Genomic DNA, 24,342 nt, shown 5'->3' with positions numbered 1-24,342 from the left:
GTGGGAAGAGGCAGGTAGCTGAGGGTTCTGCTCCCTGCAGATTTTGTGAAAACTGCAACAAGAGAGGAGAGTGCAGAACTATAAATAATAAAAGAAAAGGGCGTGCTTGGGAAAGATAATCGAAACTATGTCCTTCCTAAAGAGCAGAGTCAAGTCAGCCAGGCTCCACGCACGAAGCATGGGTACTTACAGAACTGAGGGTCCCGTCCTCGGGGCACAAGGCGTCCCCTTGGAGCAGTGAGAGCTTACAGGGGGTAATGACAAGGACACCACAGCAGAGCAGTGTGACTCTGCGTTTACAGGGAACTGGAGCCTGTGCTAAGGACGCCCACATGTGCTCTCATTTACAACACCCCACACACACCGCAGATCCACACGGGAGGCGCTCCCGGCGTGCCTGGCCCTCCCTGCAGGCGAGGGGTCAAGTCCGAGAAGTGAAGGTCAAGTCCAAGAGAGGAGCAGCCTTCCCACTCCTCGTGCACAAGGCTGCAGGGTCCGTTGTTCCGGAGAGGATTCCCATGGGGCTGATGCCTTTAACCACGGTGCCATTGTGCTCGGCGTCTCTGTGTGTGTCTAATACGTGTGTCACTGCCACGAAATACTACGTGATACATGGTAGGTCGCCTCGATTTATCTCAGGAGCTCTAACAGTTTCTCGCGTTTAATGATACAGTTCTCAGCTGGAGAAAGGAAGGGGAGGATGACAGGTCAAGCAGAGCACACGCTCTTCTCAAGCGGACGAGGGACGTTCTCGAGGATAGACCACACCCTCGATCATAAAACGTATCTCCACAGATGTAAGTAGACTGAAAAGTCCTCGGCAAAACACGAGCAAATTAAACCCGGCAACATCGGAGAGGACTGCACAACATGACCAGGTGGTGCTTATCTCAAGAGTGTAGGGTCGGGCTAGGACGCAAAAACCCAGCTGATACAACCCACTGTCTCAGCGGACTCAAGGACGAAAACCACATGGCCATCTCAACAGACCGGAGGAAGCACTGGACAAAATTCAAGACCCTTTCATGATTAAAAAAGAAAAAAGAAAAAACAGTCAACAAAGTAGGTACAACTGGAGGGGATGGAGAAAAACTCATTGCTTTCCCTCTGAGATCGGGAACAAGGCAGGGACGTCCTCTCTCAGCTCTTGTGTTCAACAAGGGACTGCACATTACAGCCCTGGCAGTTAGGCAAAAATAAATAAATAAAAGACATCCACATTGTAAAGAAAAAGTAAAACTATCTCTTTTTTTGAGGTGACATGCTCTTGTAAATAGAAAACCCTATGGCACCCATTTAAAAAAAAACTGACAGCTGATCAATGAGTCCAGCAATGTTGCAGGATATAAGATCAATATACAAAATTTAACTGTATCTAGCCCTGGCCGGTTGGCTCAGCGGTAGAGCGTCGGCCTAGCGTGCGGAGGACCCGGGTTCGATTCCCGGCCAGGGCACATAGGAGAAGCGCCCATTTGCTTCTCCACCCCTCCGCTGCGCCTTCCTCTCTGTCTCTCTCTTCCCCTCCCGCAGCCAAGGCTCCATTGGAGCAAAGATGGCCCGGGCGCTGGGGATGGCTCTGTGGCCTCTGCCCCAGGTGCTAGAGTGGCTCTGGTCGCAACATGGCGACACCCAGGAGGGTCGCAACATGGCGACGCCCAGGATGGGCAGAGCATCGCCCCCTGGTGGGCAGAGCGTCGCCCCCTGGTGGGCGTGCCGGGTGGATCCTGGTCGGGTGCATGCGGGAGTCTGTCTGACTGTCTCTCCCTGTTTCCAGCTTCAGAAAAATGCAAAAAAAAAAAAAAAAAAAAAAAATTTAACTGTATCTCTATATACTTGCAATGAACAATCTGAAAATGAAATTAAGAAAACTATTCCACTCACAATAGCCTCAGAACAAAAAAGGACTTAGAAATGAACTTCACCAAAAAAGTATAAAATGACACTCTTGAGGACTCAAAACACCATTGGGGCCCTGGCCGACTGGCTCAGCGGTAGAGCGTTGGCTTAGTGTGTGGAAGTCCTGGGTTCAATTCCCGGCCAGGGCACACAGAGGAAACACCTATCTACTTCTCCACCCTTCCCCCTCTCCTTCCTCTCTGTCTCTTTCTTCCCCTCCCGCAGCCAAGGCTCCATTGGAGCAAAGTTGGCCCAGGTGCTGAGGCTGGCTCTGTGGCCTCTGCCTCAGGTGCTAGAATGGCTCTGGTTGCAATGGAGCAACGCCCCAGATGTGCAGAGCATCGCCCCCTGGTGGGCATGCCAGGTGGATCCCAGTTGGGCACATGCGGGAGTCTCTCTGCCTCCCTGCTTCTCACTTCAGAAAAATAAAAAAAATAAACCATCAATGGGAACCACTAAAGATGTAAATGGAAAAAGTCCCGTGTTCATGAGCCAGAAGACTTAATATTCCTAAAATGGCAACACTTCTTCGAGGGAGCCGTAGGGTCAGTGTAATCTCTATCCAACCCCAGGTGGATCCTCTGCAGAAATTGACCAGCTGGTCCTAAAACGCATATGGAAACTCAAGGGAACTCAGAACCACCAAAATAATCTTGAGAAACAAAAACAGACCTGGGGGACTTCAAATGTCCCAATTTTAAGACTTACTATCACTTGTCTCTTGGTGAGGAGATGATAGGTAATTTTTAAATTTGTTTTGTTTTTCTTCATGTCTAGATTCTCTGCAATGAGCATGACTTTTACAATAAGAAAAATAAGGTATTTTTTAAACATGCATAATACCTACTCACTTGTTGGAAAAAAAATGTTTTCATTATAAAGAGGTAAACAAATACCTAGTGGACAATAACAAACAAAAGTGCATTTAACTTTTTCATAAATTGGAAACGTAAGGCCCTGGCTGGGTGGCTCAGTGGAAGAGCACTGGCCTGGTGAGTGGAAGTCCCGGGCTCGATCTCCGGTCAGGGCACAAAGAAGAGACCATCAGCTTCTCCGCTGCTTCCCCTCTACCCCTCCCTATCTCTCTATCTCTCTATCTCTCTCTTTCTCTCTCTCTTCTTCTCCTGCAGCCATGGCTCGAATGGTTCATGCTAAGTTGGCCCTGGGCACTGAGGATGGCTCCATGGTCTCGCCATAGGCGCTAAAATTGCTCATTTGTCGAGCAATGGAGCAGTGCCACAGAGGGGCAGAGCATCACCTGGTAAGGGGCTGGCTGGGTGGATCCAGGTCAGGGCACATGCGGAAGTCTGTCTCTGCCTCCCTGCCTCTCACTAAATAAATAAACAAACAAACAAACTGAAAACATAAGAAGTATAAACACATTGAGTTGCTAGGGAAATTTATACAACATACTAAAACAAATTCACTTTCAGAAATTCTAACTGAAATCATGAAAACCCAAGAAACGAAGGGAAAGTCCTATTGGATGGCCCCCTTCAAACACATGGAGAGAAAAGGTCTGGAAGGCACAGTTCCTACTCCTCTCACGCCAGCTCGGATGAGGGGAGGAGAAGCCGACTAGGAGACAGTGCAAGTCTGCGCATGTGACCGGCTAACTCGGTACAAACCACACCAGACACGCTGAGGGTTTTTTAAAAAGATTGTATTTACTGATCTTACAGACGGGGAGGGCAGGAGCAAGAAGTTTCACGTTAGCTGTTCACTGATTGCTTGTCATATGTGCCTCGACCGGGCAAGCCCAGGGTTTCGAACCGGAGACCTCAGCGTTCCAGGTCGGTGCTCTGTCCACTGCGCACCAGGTCAGGCACGGTGATGATTTTTTAAATAGAATTCTAAAGTTCAAACACTGTTGAAAAGCTATAAAAATGCTCTGAGAAACAGAGAAAGACAGAGAACGTCTGTCCTCAGGTCACATAAATACATATTATTGTTTGCTCACATGTACCAATTGGTTTAACCAGGGCAGAATATTTTAATTAAGGCAAACAATATTATACTTCTCTTGTCAGGTCTAGTTAATGGATTGACTCTGCTATGTAACCATAATATGTCTAGGATCTAAAATTAGTAGGAATGCCTTTGTATGGTTTGTGGAACTCTTGTCAAAATTCTAGTCTTTGGAAATAGATCTGAGAGGTCGTTCTATATTATCCTTTCCCTTATGAAATGAACAATAGATACTGTTGTCAAGTTCTCTCACTATGGACAATGATTCATGAGCTCCCACCCTAACTTCTGCTGGACAACAAGGCATGATCTAGACACTGGGAACAAACAAAAGGAAACACAAGGAAGACGGTGACCCTGCTGATAATCTATATCAACACTAGGGTTTCTTATTTCACTGCTTAGCAAAAGGAAGCCAATCAAATACTGCCTTTGAGCATTCTGTAGTCAGGATTCCACGGTTAGTGTGAGGACCAGAAAACGCTTAAGCATGAGTCCGTCAGGTCCATTAGCAACAGCGCCCTTGAGGTCAATGCAGAAACTAAGTGATCACAATTCTTCTGCCCACATTTGACCTAAATAAACCTACCCTGAGCTCTAAAAGGTAACTAAGAGATGAGGTCCCCGACTGGAAAACCGTGAGTAAGAAATCAAATAGGCAAAGAGTTTTTAATCAATAATGGCTATAGAATGAACCAGAGTGGCAGAGTGGCAGTGAGGAGGACAGATGCTGGGACAAGCTCTCGGGTTTGAGTCCCCACGTCACCTCTTACCGTGGCCTTGAACAAGTCAGTCAACCCTTCTGCATCTCAGCTCCGCATGGACAGACTAGTCCTCATACAGAGACGGGGTAACGATGGTACCTCGCTCTCAGAACCCCAGGAAGGATTAGATTGCTTTAATGTCAAGTTGACATAAAACAGCTTGAGCCTGGCCTGCGGTGCTGCAACGGATAAATCATGGACCTGGGACGCTGAGGTCACCAGTTCAAAACCTGGGCTTGCTGGGTCAAAGCACATATGAGAAGCTTCAATGAACTGGTGCTCCCTGTTCTACCCCTACCTCCAGCCCCCCCTTCTTTCTCTGTCTCTCACTCTCCTCTCTCTAAAATCAAATAAATGAAATCTTTTCAAATAAATGAACTAATAATAAATAAAACATCTTGACATCAAAACCACAAACAGCAGAGAAAACACAGATGGGACTTCATCAACACTTGAGAGGCCTGTGCTTCCCAGGACCCCGCCCAGGAAGGGCAGGGAAACCCCAGGTAGGAGAACAGTTCTGCAAATGCTGGGTCTGAGGAGGGACGTGTACCTAGAATATAAAAAAGAGCTCTCGTACCTCAATAATTGAAAGACAAATAACTCAAAACCAGATAAAAGATCTAAACAGACATCCTTCTAAAGGACAGGTACAGATGGCCCATCTGCACACCGAGAACAGACTCAGGGTCTCTCGCCACGAGGGCAACACCGACCAGAACGACAAGGAGAGAGCAACACCGACCAGAACGACAAGGAGAGGGCAACACCGACCAGAACGACAAGGAGAGGGCAACACCGACCAGAACGACAAGGAGAGGGCAACACCGACCAGAACGACAAGGAGAGAGCAACACCGACCAGAACAAGGAGAGGGCAACACCGACCAGAACGACAAGGAGAGAGCAACACCGACCAGAACGACAAGGAGAGGGCAACACCGACCAGAACGACAAGGAGAGGGCAACACCGACCAGAACGACAAGGAGAGGGCACCACCGACCAGAACGACAAGGAGAGAGCAACACCGACCAGAACGACAAGGAGAGGGCAACACCGACCAGAACGACAAGGAGAGCAACACCGACCAGAACGACGAGGAGAGGGCAACACCGACCAGAACGACAAGGAGAGGGCAACACCGACCAGAACGACAAGGAGAGGGCAACACCGACCAGAACGACAAGGAGAGAGGAGAGAGCAACACCGACCAGAACGACAAGGAGAGGGCAACACCGACCAGAACGACAAGGAGAGGGCAACACCGACCAGAACGACAAGGAGAGGGCAACACCGACCAGAACAAGGAGAGGGCAACACCGACCAGAACGACAAGGAGAGAGCAACACCGACCAGAACGACAAGGAGAGGGCAACACCGACCAGAACGACAAGGAGAGGGCAACACCGACCAGAACGACAAGGAGAGAGCAACACCGACCAGAACGACAAGGAGAGGGCAACACCGACCAGAACGACAAGGAGAGGGCAACACCGACCAGAACGACAAGGAGAGAGCAACACCGACCAGAACGACAAGGAGAGAGCAACACCGACCAGAACGACAAGGAGAGGGCAACACCGACCAGAACGACAAGGAGAGGGCAACACCGACCAGAACGACAAGGAGAGGGCAACACCGACCAGAACGACAAGGAGAGGGCAACACCGACCAGAACAAGGAGAGGGCAACACCGACCAGAACGACAAGGAGAGGGCAACACCGACCAGAACGACAAGGAGAGGGCAACACCGACCAGAACGACAAGGAGAGGGCAACACCGACCAGAACAAGGAGAGGGCAACACCGACCAGAACGACAAGGAGAGAGCAACACCGACCAGAACGACAAGGAGAGGGCAACACCGACCAGAACGACAAGGAGAGGGCAACACCGACCAGAACGACAAGGAGAGGGCAACACCGACCAGAACGACAAGGAGAGGGCAACACCGACCAGAACGACAAGGAGAGGGCAACACCGACCAGAACGACAAGGAGAGGGCAACACCGACCAGAACGACAAGGAGAGGGCAACACCGACCAGAACGACAAGGAGAGGGCAACACCGACCAGAACAAGGAGAGGGCAACACCGACCAGAACGACAAGGAGAGGGCAACACCGACCAGAACGACAAGGAGAGGGCAACACCGACCAGAACGACAAGGAGAGGGCAACACCGACCAGAACAAGGAGAGGGCAACACCGACCAGAACGACAAGGAGAGGGCAACACCGACCAGAACGACAAGGAGAGAGCAACACCGACCAGAACGACAAGGAGAGAGCAACACCGACCAGAACGACAAGGAGAGAGCAACACCGACCAGAACGACAAGGAGAGAGCAACACCGACCAGAACGACAAGGAGAGGGCAACACCGACCAGAACGACAAGGAGAGAGCAACACCGACCAGAACGACAAGGAGAGAGCAACACCGACCAGAACGACAAGGAGAGGGCAACACCGACCAGAACAAGGAGAGGGCAACACCGACCAGAACGACAAGGAGAGAGCAACACCGACCAGAACGACAAGGAGAGGGCAACACCGACCAGAACGACAAGGAGAGAGCAACACCGACCAGAACGACAAGGAGAGGGCAACACCGACCAGAACGACAAGGAGAGGGCAACACCGACCAGAACGACAAGGAGAGGGCAACACCGACCAGAACAAGGAGAGGGCAACACCGACCAGAACGACAAGGAGAGAGCAACACCGACCAGAACGACAAGGAGAGGGCAACACCGACCAGAACGACAAGGAGAGGGCAACACCGACCAGAACGACAAGGAGAGGGCAACACCGACCAGAACGACAAGGAGAGAGCAACACCGACCAGAACGACAAGGAGAGAGCAACACCGACCAGAACAAGGAGAGGGCAACACCGACCAGAACGACAAGGAGAGGGCAACACCGACCAGAACGACAAGGAGAGGGCAACACCGACCAGAACGACAAGGAGAGGGCAACACCGACCAGAACGACAAGGAGAGGGCAACACCGACCAGAACAAGGAGAGGGCAACACCGACCAGAACGACAAGGAGAGGGCAACACCGACCAGAACGACAAGGAGAGAGCAACACCGACCAGAACGACAAGGAGAGAGCAACACCGACCAGAACGACAAGGAGAGAGCAACACCGACCAGAACGACAAGGAGAGAGCAACACCGACCAGAACGACAAGGAGAGGGCAACACCGACCAGAACGACAAGGAGAGGGCAACACCGACCAGAACGACAAGGAGAGGGCAACACCGACCAGAACAAGGAGAGGGCAACACCGACCAGAACGACAAGGAGAGGGCAACACCGACCAGAACGACAAGGAGAGGGCAACACCGACCAGAACAAGGAGAGGGCAACACCGACCAGAACGACAAGGAGAGGGCAACACCGACCAGAACGACAAGGAGAGAGCAACACCGACCAGAACGACAAGGAGAGAGCAACACCGACCAGAACAAGGAGAGGGCAACACCGACCAGAACGACAAGGAGAGAGCAACACCGACCAGAACGACAAGGAGAGAGCAACACCGACCAGAACGACAAGGAGAGAGCAACACCGACCAGAACGACAAGGAGAGGGCAACACCGACCAGAACGACAAGGAGAGGGCAACACCGACCAGAACGACAAGGAGAGGGCAACACCGACCAGAACAAGGAGAGGGCAACACCGACCAGAACAAGGAGAGGGCAACACCGACCAGAACGACAAGGAGAGGGCAACACCGACCAGAACGACAAGGAGAGGGCAACACCGACCAGAACGACAAGGAGAGGGCAACACCGACCAGAACAAGGAGAGGGCAACACCGACCAGAACGACAAGGAGAGGGCAACACCGACCAGAACGACAAGGAGAGGGCAACACCGACCAGAACGACAAGGAGAGGGCAACACCGACCAGAACAAGGAGAGGGCAACACCGACCAGAACGACAAGGAGAGGGCAACACCGACCAGAACGACAAGGAGAGAGCAACACCGACCAGAACGACAAGGAGAGAGCAACACCGACCAGAACGACAAGGAGAGAGCAACACCGACCAGAACGACAAGGAGAGAGCAACACCGACCAGAACGACAAGGAGAGGGCAACACCGACCAGAACGACAAGGAGAGAGCAACACCGACCAGAACGACGAGGAGAGAGCAACACCGACCAGAACGACAAGGAGAGGGCAACACCGACCAGAACAAGGAGAGGGCAACACCGACCAGAACGACAAGGAGAGAGCAACACCGACCAGAACGACAAGGAGAGGGCAACACCGACCAGAACGACAAGGAGAGGGCAACACCGACCAGAACGACAAGGAGAGGGCAACACCGACCAGAACGACAAGGAGAGGGCAACACCGACCAGAACGACAAGGAGAGAGCAACACCGACCAGAACGACAAGGAGAGAGCAACACCGACCAGAACGACAAGGAGAGAGCAACACCGACCAGAACGACAAGGAGAGGGCAACACCGACCAGAACGACAAGGAGAGGGCAACACCGACCAGAACGACAAGGAGAGGGCAACACCGACCAGAACGACAAGGAGAGGGCAACACCGACCAGAACGACAAGGAGAGGGCAACACCGACCAGAACAAGGAGAGGGCAACACCGACCAGAACGACAAGGAGAGGGCAACACCGACCAGAACAAGGAGAGGGCAACACCGACCAGAACAAGGAGAGGGCAACACCGACCAGAACGACAAGGAGAGGGCAACACCGACCAGAACGACAAGGAGAGGGCAACACCGACCAGAACGACAAGGAGAGAGCAACACCGACCAGAACGACAAGGAGAGAGCAACACCGACCAGAACAAGGAGAGGGCAACACCGACCAGAACGACAAGGAGAGAGCAACACCGACCAGAACGACAAGGAGAGGGCAACACCGACCAGAACGACAAGGAGAGGGCAACACCGACCAGAACAAGGAGAGGGCAACACCGACCAGAACGACAAGGAGAGGGCAACACCGACCAGAACGACAAGGAGAGAGCAACACCGACCAGAACGACAAGGAGAGAGCAACACCGACCAGAACGACAAGGAGAGAGCAACACCGACCAGAACGACAAGGAGAGGGCAACACCGACCAGAACGACAAGGAGAGGGCAACACCGACCAGAACAAGGAGAGGGCAACACCGACCAGAACAAGGAGAGGGCAACACCGACCAGAACGACAAGGAGAGGGCAACACCGACCAGAACGACAAGGAGAGGGCAACACCGACCAGAACGACAAGGAGAGAGCAACACCGACCAGAACGACAAGGAGAGAGCAACACCGACCAGAACAAGGAGAGGGCAACACCGACCAGAACGACAAGGAGAGAGCAACACCGACCAGAACGACAAGGAGAGGGCAACACCGACCAGAACGACAAGGAGAGGGCAACACCGACCAGAACAAGGAGAGGGCACCACCGACCAGAACGACAAGGAGAGGGCAACACCGACCAGAACAAGGAGAGAGCAACACCGACCAGAACAAGGAGAGGGCAACACCGACCAGAACGACGAGGAGAGGGCAACACCGACCAGAACGACAAGGAGAGGGCAACACCGACCAGAACGACAAGGAGAGAGCAACACCGACCAGAACGACAAGGAGAGAGCAACACCGACCAGAACGACAAGGAGAGAGCAACACCGACCAGAACGACAAGGAGAGGGCAACACCGACCAGAACGACAAGGAGAGGGCAACACCGACCAGAACAAGGAGAGAGCAACACCGACCAGAACGACAAGGAGAGAGCAACACCGACCAGAACGACAAGGAGAGGGCACCGCCCGCCCACGAGGGTGCTGTCATCAGAGACGGGAGGGCTGGCGAGGACGTGGAGACAGGGAACCCTCCACGCCGCTGGTGGGCGGGTCCAGTGGTGCGGCCACTTCGGAAAACACTCTGGCCATTCCTCAAAAAGCTCAGCCCGGAGTCACCACGTGACCCAGCAGTTCCACTTCCTCGGCATGGACGTAAGAGGCCAGAGGACGCATGTGCACGCAAAACTGTACACAGGGATGTTCACCCTGCACACGCCCCACAAATGTCCATCACCTGATGAGTGGGTACACAAAACGTGGTCCATCCACACCGTGGAGGAGGACTCAGCCACAAAAAACGAAGTGCTACACAGGCCACAATGTGGATGAACTGAGATTACACTCAGTGAAAGACAGAAGGCCACACACTCCCCGCTGCCATGTGACCACAGGTTCCACTCGGACAGGAGAAGTCCAGAACAGGCACAGACACACCCACAGGGACTGACGGGCGGCTGCCTGGCGGGGGAGGGAGGGCCGGGGAAGTGGGGGGACCGCTGCTGCTGCAGGGCTTCTTGTTGGGGTGATGAAAACAGGGAAGTGGGGGGACCGCTGATGGTGCGGGGCTTCTTGTCGGGGTGATGAAAACGGGGAAGTGGGGGGACCGCTGATGGTGCGGGGCTTCTTGTCGGGGTGATGAAAACAGGGAAGTGGGGGGACCGCTGATGGTGCGGGGCTTCTTGTCGGGGTGATGAAAACGGGGAAGTGGGGGGACCGCTGATGCTGCGGGGCTTCTTGTTGGGGTGATGAAAACAGGGAAGTGGGGGGACCGCTGATGGTGCGGGGCTTCTTGTCGGGGTGATGAAAACGGGGAAGTGGGGGGACCGCTGATGCTGCAGGGCTTCTTGTTGGGGTGATGAAAACAGGGAAGTGGGGGGACCGCTGATGGTGCGGGGCTTCTTGTCGGGGTGATGAAAACGGCTAAGACTGACAGGGCGATGACGGACAACTCGGTTCAGAGGAAAGTCCAGAACAGGCACAGACACACCACAGGGACGGACGGGCGGCTGCCTGGCTGGGGAGGGAGGGCCGGGGAAGTAGGGGGGGCACTCATGCTGCGGGGCTTCTTGTCGGGGTGACGAAAACGTCTAAGACTGACGGGGCGATGGGCGGACAACTCGGTTCAGAGGAAAGATCACTGGATGTACGCTCCAAGCGCATGAACTACATTAACACTGTCTAAAAGAAAATAGAGCGTGCCCCTGGCACAGGACCTCACACAGCAAACGCGCTGCGCTTCCCGTGTGGAGAGGGAGAAGAGCCCTGACGGTGAAACGGGAAAGCAGTGTGAGCTGATGAGCTGGCTGAACGTGGCCTGGAGGGCGTCGTACTGGAAGCAGCTGCTGAAGGGACAGGATGCTCAGGGACCACAAGAGAACATGGAGAAGTCTGTCTCAGGCCCTGCCCAGGGGCTCAGTGGATAGAGCGTTGGCCCAGCATATGAATGTCCCGGGTTCGATTCCCAGTCAGGGGAGAAACAACCATCTGCTTCTCCCCCTTCTCTCCCTCTTCCCCTTCCACAGCCAGTGGCTCGAAAGGATCGAGCATGGCCCCAGGCACTGATGATGGCTCGGTTGAGCACATCAGCCTCAGGCAGTAAAGACAGCTCAGGGCCCTGGCTGGTTGGCTCAGTGGTAGAGCGTAGGCCTGGCGTGCGGAAGTCCTGGGTTCGATTCCCGGCCAGGACACAGGAGAAGCGCCCATCTGCTTCTCTACCCCTCCCCCTCTCCTTCCTCTCTGTCTCTCTCTTCCCTTCCCGCAGCCAAGGCTCCAGTTGTCCCGGGCGCTGGGGATGGCTCCTTGGCCTCTGCCCCAGGTGCTAGAGTGGCTCTGGTCGTGACAGAGCGATGCCCCGGAAGGGCAGAGCATCGCCCCCGGTGGGTGTGCCAGGTGGATCCTGGTCGGGCACATGCGGGAGTCTGTCTGACTGCCTCCCCATTTCCAGCTTCAGAAAAATACAAAAAAAAAAGACAGCTCAGTACTTGAGCATCTGCCCCAGAGGGGGGTTGCCAGGTGGATCCGGTCAGGGCACAAGCGGGAGTCTGCCTCATTATCCCCTCTCCTCTCACCTTAAGAAAAGAAAAAAAGAATTCTGTCTCAGACACAGGTCAGGTCTGCAGCCTCGCTGCTGGGTACAGCCGAGGGGACAGCACCCAGGGACCCCAACTCTCCCCTTGCTTGCCTTCCACCCGGCTGTGGGGACAGCAGGCAGCAAAAACCTGAGACAGTTGCTTCAAATAATACGTCCACTGGAAAAAAAAAAGTGTTTAAATGGAAGTGATACACCTCTGCGAGGCTCACGTGGACGTGGATGGGTTTCTGCGGAGCTGAGCCACCTCGTGGCCCCCGAGGGAATGCCCGCTGCTCAGAGCTGGAGACGAAGGAGAGTCAGTCCCACGGCCCCTGGGACTTGTGACGTGACTCCCCACCCACACACCTGGGGGCTCAAGAGCGGGGCAGAAGAGAGTGGCTGGGAAACCAGCGAGATCTCAGCACGTGAACAGGCTGCGGCCAGTCCCAGTGCAAAGGCCCCTGTGAGCCGAGGCCAGAAGCCCCAGGAGAGCAGGACCGTGGGACAGGCAAAGCCCAGCTCCGTCTGCCGGCTCCCCCTCGGCTAAGCGGAGACCAAGTCCGGATGTCTCTCATTTGGGACCATGACACGTGATGCCCTCAGACGCCAAACGCTGGTTCTGTGCTGTCCCCTTAACCCCTTCAACCTCTGCACCAGGACCTTGACAAGCCCCCAAAACACAAAGCCCCGCCGAACCACCCCACCACCACACCCCGCACTTACACTCAACTTTATCTCGGCACAACCTTATTTTGAAAAGTTTCAGAAATAAAAAATACAAATTCTTTTTATTTTCTTTCATCTCAACAAATAACTGCTTTTTCTGAGAGCCCTAAGCAACTTCTACTCAGTGCAAGCATCTAATGGTCCTGCAGGCAAAGCAGTTGACCCTGAAGTCCAGCAGGTGGAACCGGCCAGATCAGGCTCAATAACCTCTCTCGGTCAAACACCAGTACAGACCCAACATAGATTTAATCGTTCATCAGTTTCCGTGGGGGGGGGGCATCCTCAGCCCACCCTCAGCCCACCCTCAAATTGTTTGTTCATCAGCGACTCAGGTCTCCTGAACACAAAGCATTTGTTTCTCTTCCACTACACGGTCCACAAACGCTATCGAGAAAGCATCGCGAGGCATGAGCGTAGGGAAAGGAATCAGCACGATGCTAACACAAAAGCCTGCACCCCTGCAGCAAGTTCACTTCACAGAATCGAGAGACACAATGAGGCATAATCGATGTGTCGGTCACCGAGCCTCTGTCTAACTCCCATTCCTCAAAGGAAGGCCGGCTTTCAGCTTTGTTTTGTTTTGTTTATAATTTATCCTTTGTCATTGTTTCTGATTAAGCCAGAAAATCAGAGAGCTCATTACAAAATAATTAGGCACTGCAATGAAAGAGATTAATCACAAAAGGTATTAAGAGGAGAAAGGCAAAGAAAAGGGGGGGAGGGGAGGGAGGCAAACCCACCTCTGTAAAATATGCACAATTTATTTCCGTGCAAAGGGCACAGACAGGAAATGCAGCTGAAATTCAAACTCATATTGAGAGGTGCGTACGCCACAGGACCAGAGCAAAGTCATTACTGTGAACACATTCCAAATTCACCGGACAAGCACGCTCAGTGCATTCACGGAACTTTAAGGGCACACAGCAAATCATTCACTTAGCCATGCTGGGGAGGGGGCATCCTCTTCGACAGGCAGCAGAAAGCAATCGGGTGTCCCATCAACGGGGCCAAGCAGCAATCAGGTTTTTACCAGTTCTGATTTAAAGTGACTTAAATCAGAAGGTCCCAAAGATTGCAATCCAGACATTTTAACCATTCATTCACACCGCCATGAAACAAGCACTTAAAAATAAATAAATAAAAACAAAAAAAATAAACTAAACACAGAGATCGTGTACCTGGATCAATGAGAACTTCCTGTGCCCCTGGAAGAAAGAACAGAGGGTGGTCTTTATTTGGAAAGCAAAGCTACTTTGCAAGGTAACGACTAAATCATCTTTCGTAATTCACACAGCCCTGAGAAACCTGGACGCGCCTGTCTGATCAGAGGAGTTCTGTATAACAGTATGCTACACGTTCGGTGCCTTTTTGCTTTACAAGAACAGAGCTGCTATTACCTCTGTGCAAACTGTGACATGTCTCCTCACCTCTTTCCCTCCCCCACTTTCTAAGCTCATGCACCCCAATTCTTCTCGAACAAGTATGAGAATTTGTTACTTCCACAAATAAGCCGAAGGACAGAAGAACAGTAGTTCATTTATGAAAATATATATGTACCCATCCTTCGGAATTGGGGGCAGGGTTACCGGAAGGGCTATATGGAACTTACCACAAGTTTCCTAAAGTCTTACACACATGTTCATATGCATGCACACACACACTCACACACACTCAGACTCACACACACACAGAACACTACTGTACACTTCACCAACTAAGGCTTTCCAACTTTTAAAAGTAAAACCTGTAATTAAAAATACAAAATAGTTGGCCCTGGCCGGTTGGCTCAGTGGTAGTGTCGGCCTGGTGTGCAGAAGTCCCACGTTCGATTCCCGGCCAGGGCACACAGGAGAGGCGCCCATCTGCTTCTCCACCCCTCCCCCTCTCCTTCCTCTCTGTCTCTCTCTTCCCCTCCCGCAGCGAGGCTCCATTGGAGCAAAGATGGCCCGGGCGCTGGGGATGGCTCCTTGGCCTCTGCCCCAGGCGCTCGAGTGGCTCTGGTCGCAACAGAGCAACACCCCGGAGGGGCAGAGCATCGCCCCCTGGTGGGCAGAGCGTCGCCCCCTGGTGGGCGTGCCAGGTGGATCCCAGTCGGGCGCATGCGGGAGTCTGTCTGACTCTCTCTCCCCGTTTCTAGCTTCAGAAAAATACAAAAAAAAAAATACAAAATAGTTCATTTCATTATTGCAAGAAGCTTTGAAGGCCTTGATCATCTGGTCCACTATCCAAGGTCAGTAAGCTCCAACCAGCCTTCTCTCTGAAACATAATTTCCCGCGATAGCAGAAGACACCCTAAGAGGGACTGTTTCCAACAGTCATGTTTATCATCAGCTATGATCACTTATAAACATGTTAACAAGGTCTTAAAAGGTATTCCTCAATAACAGATATCCCTCCCGAAATCGCGTATTATTCAGGTAAGCACCCTTCTGCTCCACCCCACGATGTGTGTAAGTGGGGGGGGCACACTTCCTCCCCCTCTTCTGGTTTCCGGGAGGAAGCCTTGCCCCAGTGCTCCGGATCCCTCACCCACCGCTAGTCCTCCTGACGTCACCGAATTGAGTTACAAGTTTAGGGAGTTTGAGAGACAAGTCGGGCATGTGAAGCCCTGCCCCCTTGGGGACTGGCCACCCTCAGGAAGTGCCTGGATACTCAACTCCTCCATGACCCGAGTATGACAGGGGCAGGTCCTCTCGTCAGAAGGCCCGCTGCCTGGCACTGGGGAGTCTGTCTGTCTGTCTAGTTCCGGATACAGCATGAGGACACCCATTTTCCTGTATCCCTAACGTTCATGGGTAAAGTGGCTCTATCTGTAATAAAAGTGACATTTCTCCCCGCCTGCCTACTCTTTTGTCTCATCTCTCAATTGGCTGGTGGAGAAAACATACATGTCATTACTGATCCCTTTGGCCCCCACATGTTCTAATTAACAAATCATTCTGTGGCTTTAAGTAGGTCTGAGTGATGACATCAGGGCCACAGCTCTGATGCTGCTGCTGAACTAGAAGTGCAGGAACTACTGACCCTCCTCAAGTATTTCATTCAGTCCTGAACTGGATCTTTCTCCTTATATAAAACCACACTTTCCTATTTCAATTCCTCAGTCACTGACCAAGACCATAATATGATGGCTCCATAAGAAATAACAGCTAAAGTTTACAAGCTCTTTTATGGGATAAGTGCTAGGCACTTCCTATAACTGCTCCCGACAGCTCCCAGTTCTCCACAGCAGCAATGGGCACCCCAGGCGGGGAAGACCCAGAGAAAAAGGCTACCAGTGCCATGCCATCTGCACACACACCCAAGTCAAGTCAGCCAGGCTCTGGCCACCAAACCACCAGTTATCATAGCCGTGGGCTCAATACCCAGGGAGTGTGGTAGGGTTCTTCCTGAAGGTGCCCGAGACGGTTTCTATCCTTCTTACAAAACGATGGCTAACTGGTTTCTATTACTGGAAGAAAGGTTCCGTTTCGCCGCTGTTCACACAGCCTGTCTGAAATGTTCATGTCGAGGCAACAGAACAAAAATAACCTATACCTAGAATAACTCTGCCAGGTATCCGGACACTGAGCTGTTCTGAAGCACTCAACACAGAAATCAAGTTAAAGAGACGTGTTTAAGTTCTCTTTTACAAACACAGAAATTTAAGGCTTTTAAAAGGTGCGACAGCGCCACCTATGGCCAAAAGGGGCTTTTTCCAGGTTGCTGGAAAAGGTGGAGAAATCGTCTGCATCCTGAGAAGTGATGGATGGCTAAGGCTCTTAATTAAGCACAGGATATTCCGAGACCGTAACTAAAAGCTAAGCTAGCACATGCTCCACTCCGGGCAAGGGACTGCTATTCTGTACCTAACCTGAAATCTTTTCCACTCCGAATACAAACAAAAGACATAGGCCCACAAGAACTAATGTTAGAGCAGGAAAAAAATCGTTTTACAGATTAGGGCAGGGGTCCGGAACCTTGGCTCGCAAGCCAGATGTGGCTCTTTTGATGGCTGCATCTGGCTCACAGACAAATCTTTAATAAAAGTAATAATAACGTTAAAAATATAAAACATTCTCATGTATTACAATCCATTCATTTCCTACCGCTCATGTTCATGGTTGCGGGTGGCTGGAGCCAATCACAGCTGTCCTCTGGGACAACACCAAATTTTTATTGGATAATGCGTAACGTACACGAGTCGTTGTATGGCTCTCATGGAATTACATTTTTAAATATGTGGTGTTCATGGCTCTCTCAGCCAGAAAGGTTTCCCGACCTCTGGCTTACACAGTTAAAATTTAAAATATTGATGTTTTAGGTCATCAGCTGGGAAGAAAAATTTGTGAAAACGAATATACAAATTTAATCTCTGCCACCCTGTCTTAAATGATATTCTGCTATCTCTCCTTTAAGGCCTCTTCACTTAAGGCTGAGACCATTGAAAGCTGTCATTTATGAACTCAAAGAAATTCAGAAAACTGGTCAATGGAAGCTTGTGGGAAGACAATAAAGAAAGCATATTATGCCTGACTAGTGCTGGTACAGTGGATAGAGCATCAACCTGGCACACTGAGGTCCTGGGTTTGAATCCTTGAGGTGCCAGCTTGAGCGCGGGCTCATCCAGCTTGAGCGTGGGGTCATCGACATGACCCCAGAGTCACTGACTTGATGCCCAAGGTTGCTGGCTTGAGCCCAAGGTCGCTGACTTGAGCAAGGGGTCACTGGCTTGTCTAAAGCCCTCCAGGCCAGCTGTGATTGGCATGAGAAGCAATTAATGAACAACTAAAGTGATGCTTCTCATCTCTCTCCCTTCCTGTCTATCTGTCTCTCTCTCTCTTTCTCGCAAAAAAAAAAACAAACAAAAAACAAGAAACGTAGAAATAAACCATAAAGGAGAAATAGTTACCAGTCAATAGGCATTTCCTTCTGGACTGATTGCAGAACAACCTATTGATTTTTTTTAATAAATCAATTTTGTGTCCATTAATCATAAACTTGCAGGTTCACATGTAAGTCTCCAGAAAAAAAGAATTAGTGGCTCTCACCTTTGATTACTAGGGAAGTAAAGTCTTTAGAAAAGTTACACAAAAGAAGAATTAAAGTAAAAAGAGGTAGAGACTCCAGAATTCTTTTGAAACTAAGACAACTCAGCTTTAAATGGGGAAAAGAGTTCCCTTTTCTCAGAGGGGATCAGCTCGAAAACCATGTCATCTGTGTCTGAGACACCACGAGTCTCGTTAACATTGCTCATGGATTCATACTGCCAAGTTCAGTAGTGCTGACAATAACAGCTGCTAACCTTTATCAAGTGCCAGGTCCTTACATGCGTCCCACTCACCCTTCCCGAGAACCCCACGAGGCAGGGGCGACTGTCATCTTCCCCATTTTGCAGATGAGGAGATTGAGGCACAGAGACTGGATGACATTCTCCACCTGCTGTTTTGCTGCTGGACCAGGACCCCGGGCTACCGTGTCAAGAGGGGGTGTAAGTGACCGGCGTGTCTGGTCCTCACCTCAGACAGCCGAGGCCGCCGATTCCTGGCGTCAGATGGGGCTGCTGCTACAAACTGACCATCTTGTAATTAACGTGCAAGATGGCGCAACACCTCCATCCTGCGAGTGAACCGGGAGCCCTTACTGCTTGAAAGGTGGGGGGAAGGGTTCTGAGCCCCGCGAGGTTGGCACTGCCCTCTGGCTCTCACCTGGCATTTCCCCCAGAGACTGCCTTCCATGGTAAAAAGTTCCCAAGTTTTTTTCTGGGTTTTTGTTTTTTTTTGTAAAGCTAAACATAGGCACTTCTCTTCTGCAGACAGAGCAGTTTTTCGAAAAAGTTGAAAACTTTTTTTTTGGCCTATGTTCAGCAAGGGTAAAAAAAAATGAAACACTGCTCTAAAAAGTCTCTAGAGCCCCACTCATCACATCAGTAGGACAGTCTCGACAGGACAGTCTCGACACACCGCTCTTCAAATGGGGAGGGTGCCCCCTCTGGGCGCTGGCACTCCCGGGGGCGTGCAGAAGACTCCGGAGGAGAAAGCGAAGCTGAAGGGTGCTGTCACCTGCCTGCGTGTGCTGGACACTATGGCACGGCACCCGGCAGCTGATGGAAAAGACAGGACACTGGAAATGCTGTCATCTCGCACCAGAGATGGGAATTAGAACGAGAGATCAATACAGGTGACCACAGACGGCCGAATTAGAGCACAGGCATTCCAGACCTCAGACCTCGTCACCTCTCGGCACGCTGTCCCGCCCTCTCAAACACTGAGACACACGGGAATCATTAGGACCAGCTCTGCGGGAGAACTACAGAAAGTCTTCAAGAACCACTAGAGGTTCCTCTAAGCCGCTGGCTCTACAGAGAGGGCGACCGGTTCAGCCTGCAGCTTCTGTGACCGACCGGCCTGTGAAGGCGGTCTCTGCCCTCTCTGTGGACCACGAGGCTGGTGTGATTCAGGGAGAAAGGGGTTCAAGGCCTTTCCCCACCCTGTACACATTACCTAGTATGGGCTTTCTCTTTGAGGAGAGATATATCTAAAAATCTCACAGAATTTCAGACATATTTTCTCGCCAATCTGTGTCTAGCCTTGAGCTCTGCATTCTTTGCTATGGTCCTTACGACCGACATCATGGGACAACTATATCCTGAACCATGACAGGTAAGTTCCTTCAGGAAGGGTCGAAAGGGTCAAGCCCATTCAATAAGCATATGTGAGTCTTCTCCTCCAAAGATGTTTCACGCTCCATCGGTGCTAACAAACAGAAGCAGATCAGACTTAACACATTAAGAGAAATTTCCTCACCCAGGAGTGTAAGAAACAGCCCCCAGGGCCTGAACTGGCTGTTAACACTGACTTCTGGGATTAGCTTCCCCGAATACACAAGAAGCCACCAAGAAAACCCAAACGCAGAACTACAAGGTTGGTCTACCGTGAAATTTATGCAAGTGCTCTAGAAAGCAACCAATAACCAATCACTGCAATCCACTGATATTATTCAAAAGATTCAACAAGGCTGATAAATATCCAATAAGATCAGAAGAGAATGTCTCCTGTGCAAGATTTCTGACTCCACAGAGGCCACACTTGATTTAAACATGAGTGAGGCTTCACTCGGGGCAGATGTGGAGAGTCCCCCGTGAGGACCGCGGCTGGGCACGGGCGAGGGGGTGGGCTCACCTGGGCGGTGTCTGTTGGCCGCCTCGGCCGGAAGCGGGCCTGCCTGGAACCGCCGGGCCCCCACCTTGCCACTGGTCCCACCAGGATAGTGATAGATGACAGAGGCCGAGCACAGCCCTTCCAGGGCAGCTAAGCATAGAAAGAAATAAAAAAGGACAATCAGGTCAGTGGCCCGTCACCAGCTCAAATTGTAGTGCTTAAGTATGACTCCACACTGTCTCCCCAGAACAAAGATCAAGCCTGCAGCTCACTGGTTCTGGTACAAACCAGAAGAGGCCGCTGCCGATCTGGTGTCGAGGCCAGCACCGCAGGACACTCTCACAGTGCTCAAGTTCCCCGGAGGGCCTGCGTCCACATGGCGAGTGGGCCAGCCCCTCAGCCTGCCTGCCGTTCGTTTAGCCAATGGTGTAGTGCTCACCGTGTGGCTCCGGACGCTAGGATGAGCAGAAAGTACCCTGGATTTAAAACATGTAAGAGCAACACCGCTGAAGCAGGACAGAACGCCTCTCTATGTCAGGCGCCCAAGACGCACCTGTCCCGTCTGGAGCAAACAGCGAGGGGCTCATCTCCTGCTCACAGGTGGCCACACTTACCTGGAGCACATTTCACCCTCTCCTGATGGCAGTGATGTCCTCGGAATCTCAAGCGGGCCACATGCCCTACAGGCTGCGCCAGTGTTCACCCTCATTCACTAGTTCAGCGGTTCTCACATTTTCAGTCTTACAACTCTCTGACACTCTGAAAAAATACTGAGGCTCACAGAGACGTGTGTGTGTGTGTGTGTGTGTGTGATACAGCTAGAGGTATTTACATATTCAGAAATAAAACTAGAAAAGGATTTAAATATTTATGTTAATTCCTCCTAAAACAGCCTGATCAGTGGTGGTGCGGTGGATAGAGTATTAACCCAGGAAGCGTTTCTGGCCGTTCACGTGTGGTGGTGCAGTGGATAGAGTATTAACCCAGAAAGCGTTTCCGGCAGTTCACGTGTGGTGGTGCAGTGGATAGAGTATTAACCCAGGAAGCGTTTCCGGCAGTTCACGTGTGGTGGTGCAGTGGATAGAGTATTAACCCAGGAAGCGTTTCCGGCAGTTCACGTGTGGTGGTGCAGTGGACAGAGTATTAACCCAGGAAGCGTTTCTGGCAGTTCACGTGCTCTCCAGCACCCTGTTGAACTTGTGTGAAAGCACTTCCTTCCTTCTCTCATACCGACTTGTAGTCCTCGTAAGTGGCTGGCAGACAGGCCCCCCAACCAATCTGACTTCCGGGACAGAACCCTAGATTAATCCTCACTCGGGTTGACCTAACAAACTGGTACGGCGCACACGGACGGGGTTCTGAGACGCAGTGGGCACCTGCTCTCTGGTGGAGGCAGAAAAGGCTTTTTTTTAGTGTTTTTTACCGGGGATATAATTTACATACCATAAAACTCACCCACTTAAATGTGTATAAGTCATGGTTTTAGTGTAGTCACAGTTGTGCAACCATCACCACTATCTAATTCTAGAACATTCCCCCGTGTCCACGAGCAGTCACTCCCTTCCTCCCCTCCACCCAGCTCCTGGCCACTAGTCACCTGCTCCCTGCCTCTCTGGACCTGCCTGTTCTGGACACTTCGGGTCACTGGACTCATACACTACGCGGCCTTCTGTGTCCGGCTGCTCTGACTGAACAGGACGTCATCAGGGTTCGTCCATGGCTAGTGCCTCTCTGGACCTGCCTGTTCTGGACACTTCGGGTCACTGGACTCATACACTACGCGGCCTTCTGTGTCCGGCTGCTCTGACTGCACAGGATGTCATCAGGGTTCGTCCATGGCTGGCGGCAGCAGCATTTCACTCGTTTTTATGTCTGCTCCACCGTGTGGATACGCCACACCTCGCTTCTCTGTTCACCTGCCGACGGACGGATGGACGGACAGGTGAGGTTTGGAAGAATGAGTGTAAGAGAGGGGTGGCATTCTACGCAGAGGGCAGGGTGTGCTCAGATTAAAACACAGAGGACCGAGGAGCTTGTACGCTGTAAAGGAAAGAGCACGCGTGGTCCGGCGGGCCTGGGATGCAGGCTGGGGGTGGGGTGGGAGGGCAGCAGGGAGGGCAAGAAGTGGCCCCCACGACTGCCCACGGCTGGCAGCCGGCTGCCCGTTCCTCCTCCCTCGTCCTTCGTTTTTAGAACTGGTTTTTTTTCTGTTTTCTCTCATTTCCAATGACAGTTGCTCTAAGTACACATCTGATCGTCCTCCGCGGACGCCCTTACCTCCAAGCCACAGAAAGTCGTTCACTGAGCGGAGAAGCTCCACGGACATGTGGTAATGCACCAGGGAGTCCTGCAGCATGCCGGCCTGCAGGCACAGGTCCCCCACGTGCTTCCGCATGCGCCCCTGGCAGCGCTTCTTGTAGTGTCTAGAAAATAAAATGCGTGGCAACGTGTCACCGCTGATGCCCGACTTCGGCCCCCACAGCGCGCAGGCTAAGCACCAAGCGACTCTCTCGCTAGGGAAGGTAGGCTGTGAAGGCGGCTGGAGGCTCTACCGCGGAAAGCCGGCAACCATCATTGCCAATATGTGAGCTGGAGCGCCCGACCTCAGGAGAGAACGGCCACGCTCTTTTTTTCAACGGGCTGGGCAGACAGGGCTTCTACTGCGTGTCTCACCCGGACGATATGAGAACAAGGGTTTTCTTTTCAAAATGTTCCAATCACACCCTGTGCACAAGAAAGTCCGTTTCAGCCTTTTAAAAACTCCAGTTACCTCCGTCTTCTCAGCTTCAAGCCTCTGTTACTGCAGAAGGGGAGCGTGCTGCCTGTGACAAGCCCACAGCTGGCTTTTGCGGACAAGACCTTGATCTTCCCTGTTTCAGAGTGGGCTTTAGTGACGCGTGGGCGGGTGGCGCTGGGCACTCACAGCTCTTTAAATATTGACAAGGACGTGCTGTTAAATAATGCAAAGGCTTCTATCGCCACATCAACCCAGGAACCAAAGAAACGACACCAAAATCTTTACCATTTTTAAATTGTCCTAGTCTCTTGACTATTAATTTTCTTAGGGGATACAATTATTTTTTTCAAGAGAAATAGCAGCTGTATTAAATTTCCCCTGGCCATGAAAGCAATCTTATCAAGGATAAAAAGCCCCCATGGAAATCCGGAGGACCTGAGGCCTCTAGCTAAGTGAATGTTGCAGACAGATCTCGATACAAAGTCATACCCTCGCAGAGCTAACTCTGCCGGGCTCAACAGACTCTGGCTACCCCGCATTCAGCTTTTCTGTTGCAAATACTGGATGAACTAAGATCGCAGAAGGCAGAGACGGAGAGAAGAGGACACACAGTCTCCCTTTGTGTCGGCAACAGGCAGTCATACAATGAGGGCCCCACTAACGAGTCCTCCCCACGAGAGAGTACTGCATCCACGCCACCTCTGCCACCCCCACACACAGTTGTTCCTCTCCCCCACTGGTGACCTCAAGAGCCTTCTATGAGGTTCTGACACCTCTCCTTCGTCCCCGTTACACACACACAGACACACACAGACACACACACACCACACACACACCACACACACACCACACACACACCACACACACAGACACACACACCACACACACACAGACACACACACCACACACACACACACCACACACACACACACACACACCACAGCCAGTGTAACTTTCCCAAAGTCTCCAAATGTTCTCCGACTTAGTGGCAGCACCCCTCCCACCACCGCCCCGCACTCGAGAGCCTTACTGTGGTACCGGGTCCCCTGGGACCTCGGGCTCCCTGACCCTGACTCACTACCTTCCACGCCCCTCAGGGCGCACTGACACTGTCAGCTCCTCGGGCAGCCCTCCCTGCCTCCAGCCTCTGCAGTTTGGTTTAGGTTAGGCGTTCCTGCTGTGTCCCTGGA

General features: G+C 52.0%; 1 protein-coding gene across 4 annotated transcripts in view; it reads right to left on the bottom strand.

Moving 5' to 3' along the window:
* TRAPPC9 (trafficking protein particle complex subunit 9) overlaps positions 1-24,342 on the bottom strand; it is a 355,177-nt gene that overhangs the window by 317,902 nt on the left and 12,933 nt on the right. For 3 of the 4 annotated variants that reach the window (XM_066265607.1, XM_066265608.1, XM_066265610.1), the window contains 3 exons: positions 22,693-22,838; positions 20,437-20,565; positions 14,455-14,481 (listed from right to left, as the gene is read on the bottom strand). In XM_066265607.1, the coding sequence (XP_066121704.1) occupies positions 14,455-14,481; positions 20,437-20,565; positions 22,693-22,838 (302 nt within the window). The remainder of the gene's footprint in view (positions 1-14,454; positions 14,482-20,436; positions 20,566-22,692; positions 22,839-24,342) is intronic. The other variant, XM_066265609.1, reaches the window with a different exon arrangement.

Source organism: Saccopteryx bilineata, chromosome 3 (genome assembly GCF_036850765.1).
Source record: "Saccopteryx bilineata isolate mSacBil1 chromosome 3, mSacBil1_pri_phased_curated, whole genome shotgun sequence".
Lineage (NCBI taxonomy): Eukaryota > Metazoa > Chordata > Mammalia > Chiroptera > Emballonuridae > Saccopteryx > Saccopteryx bilineata.
The sequence above is the reverse complement of the archived record's forward strand: the minus strand, read 5'-3'. Positions and strand labels throughout refer to the sequence as shown.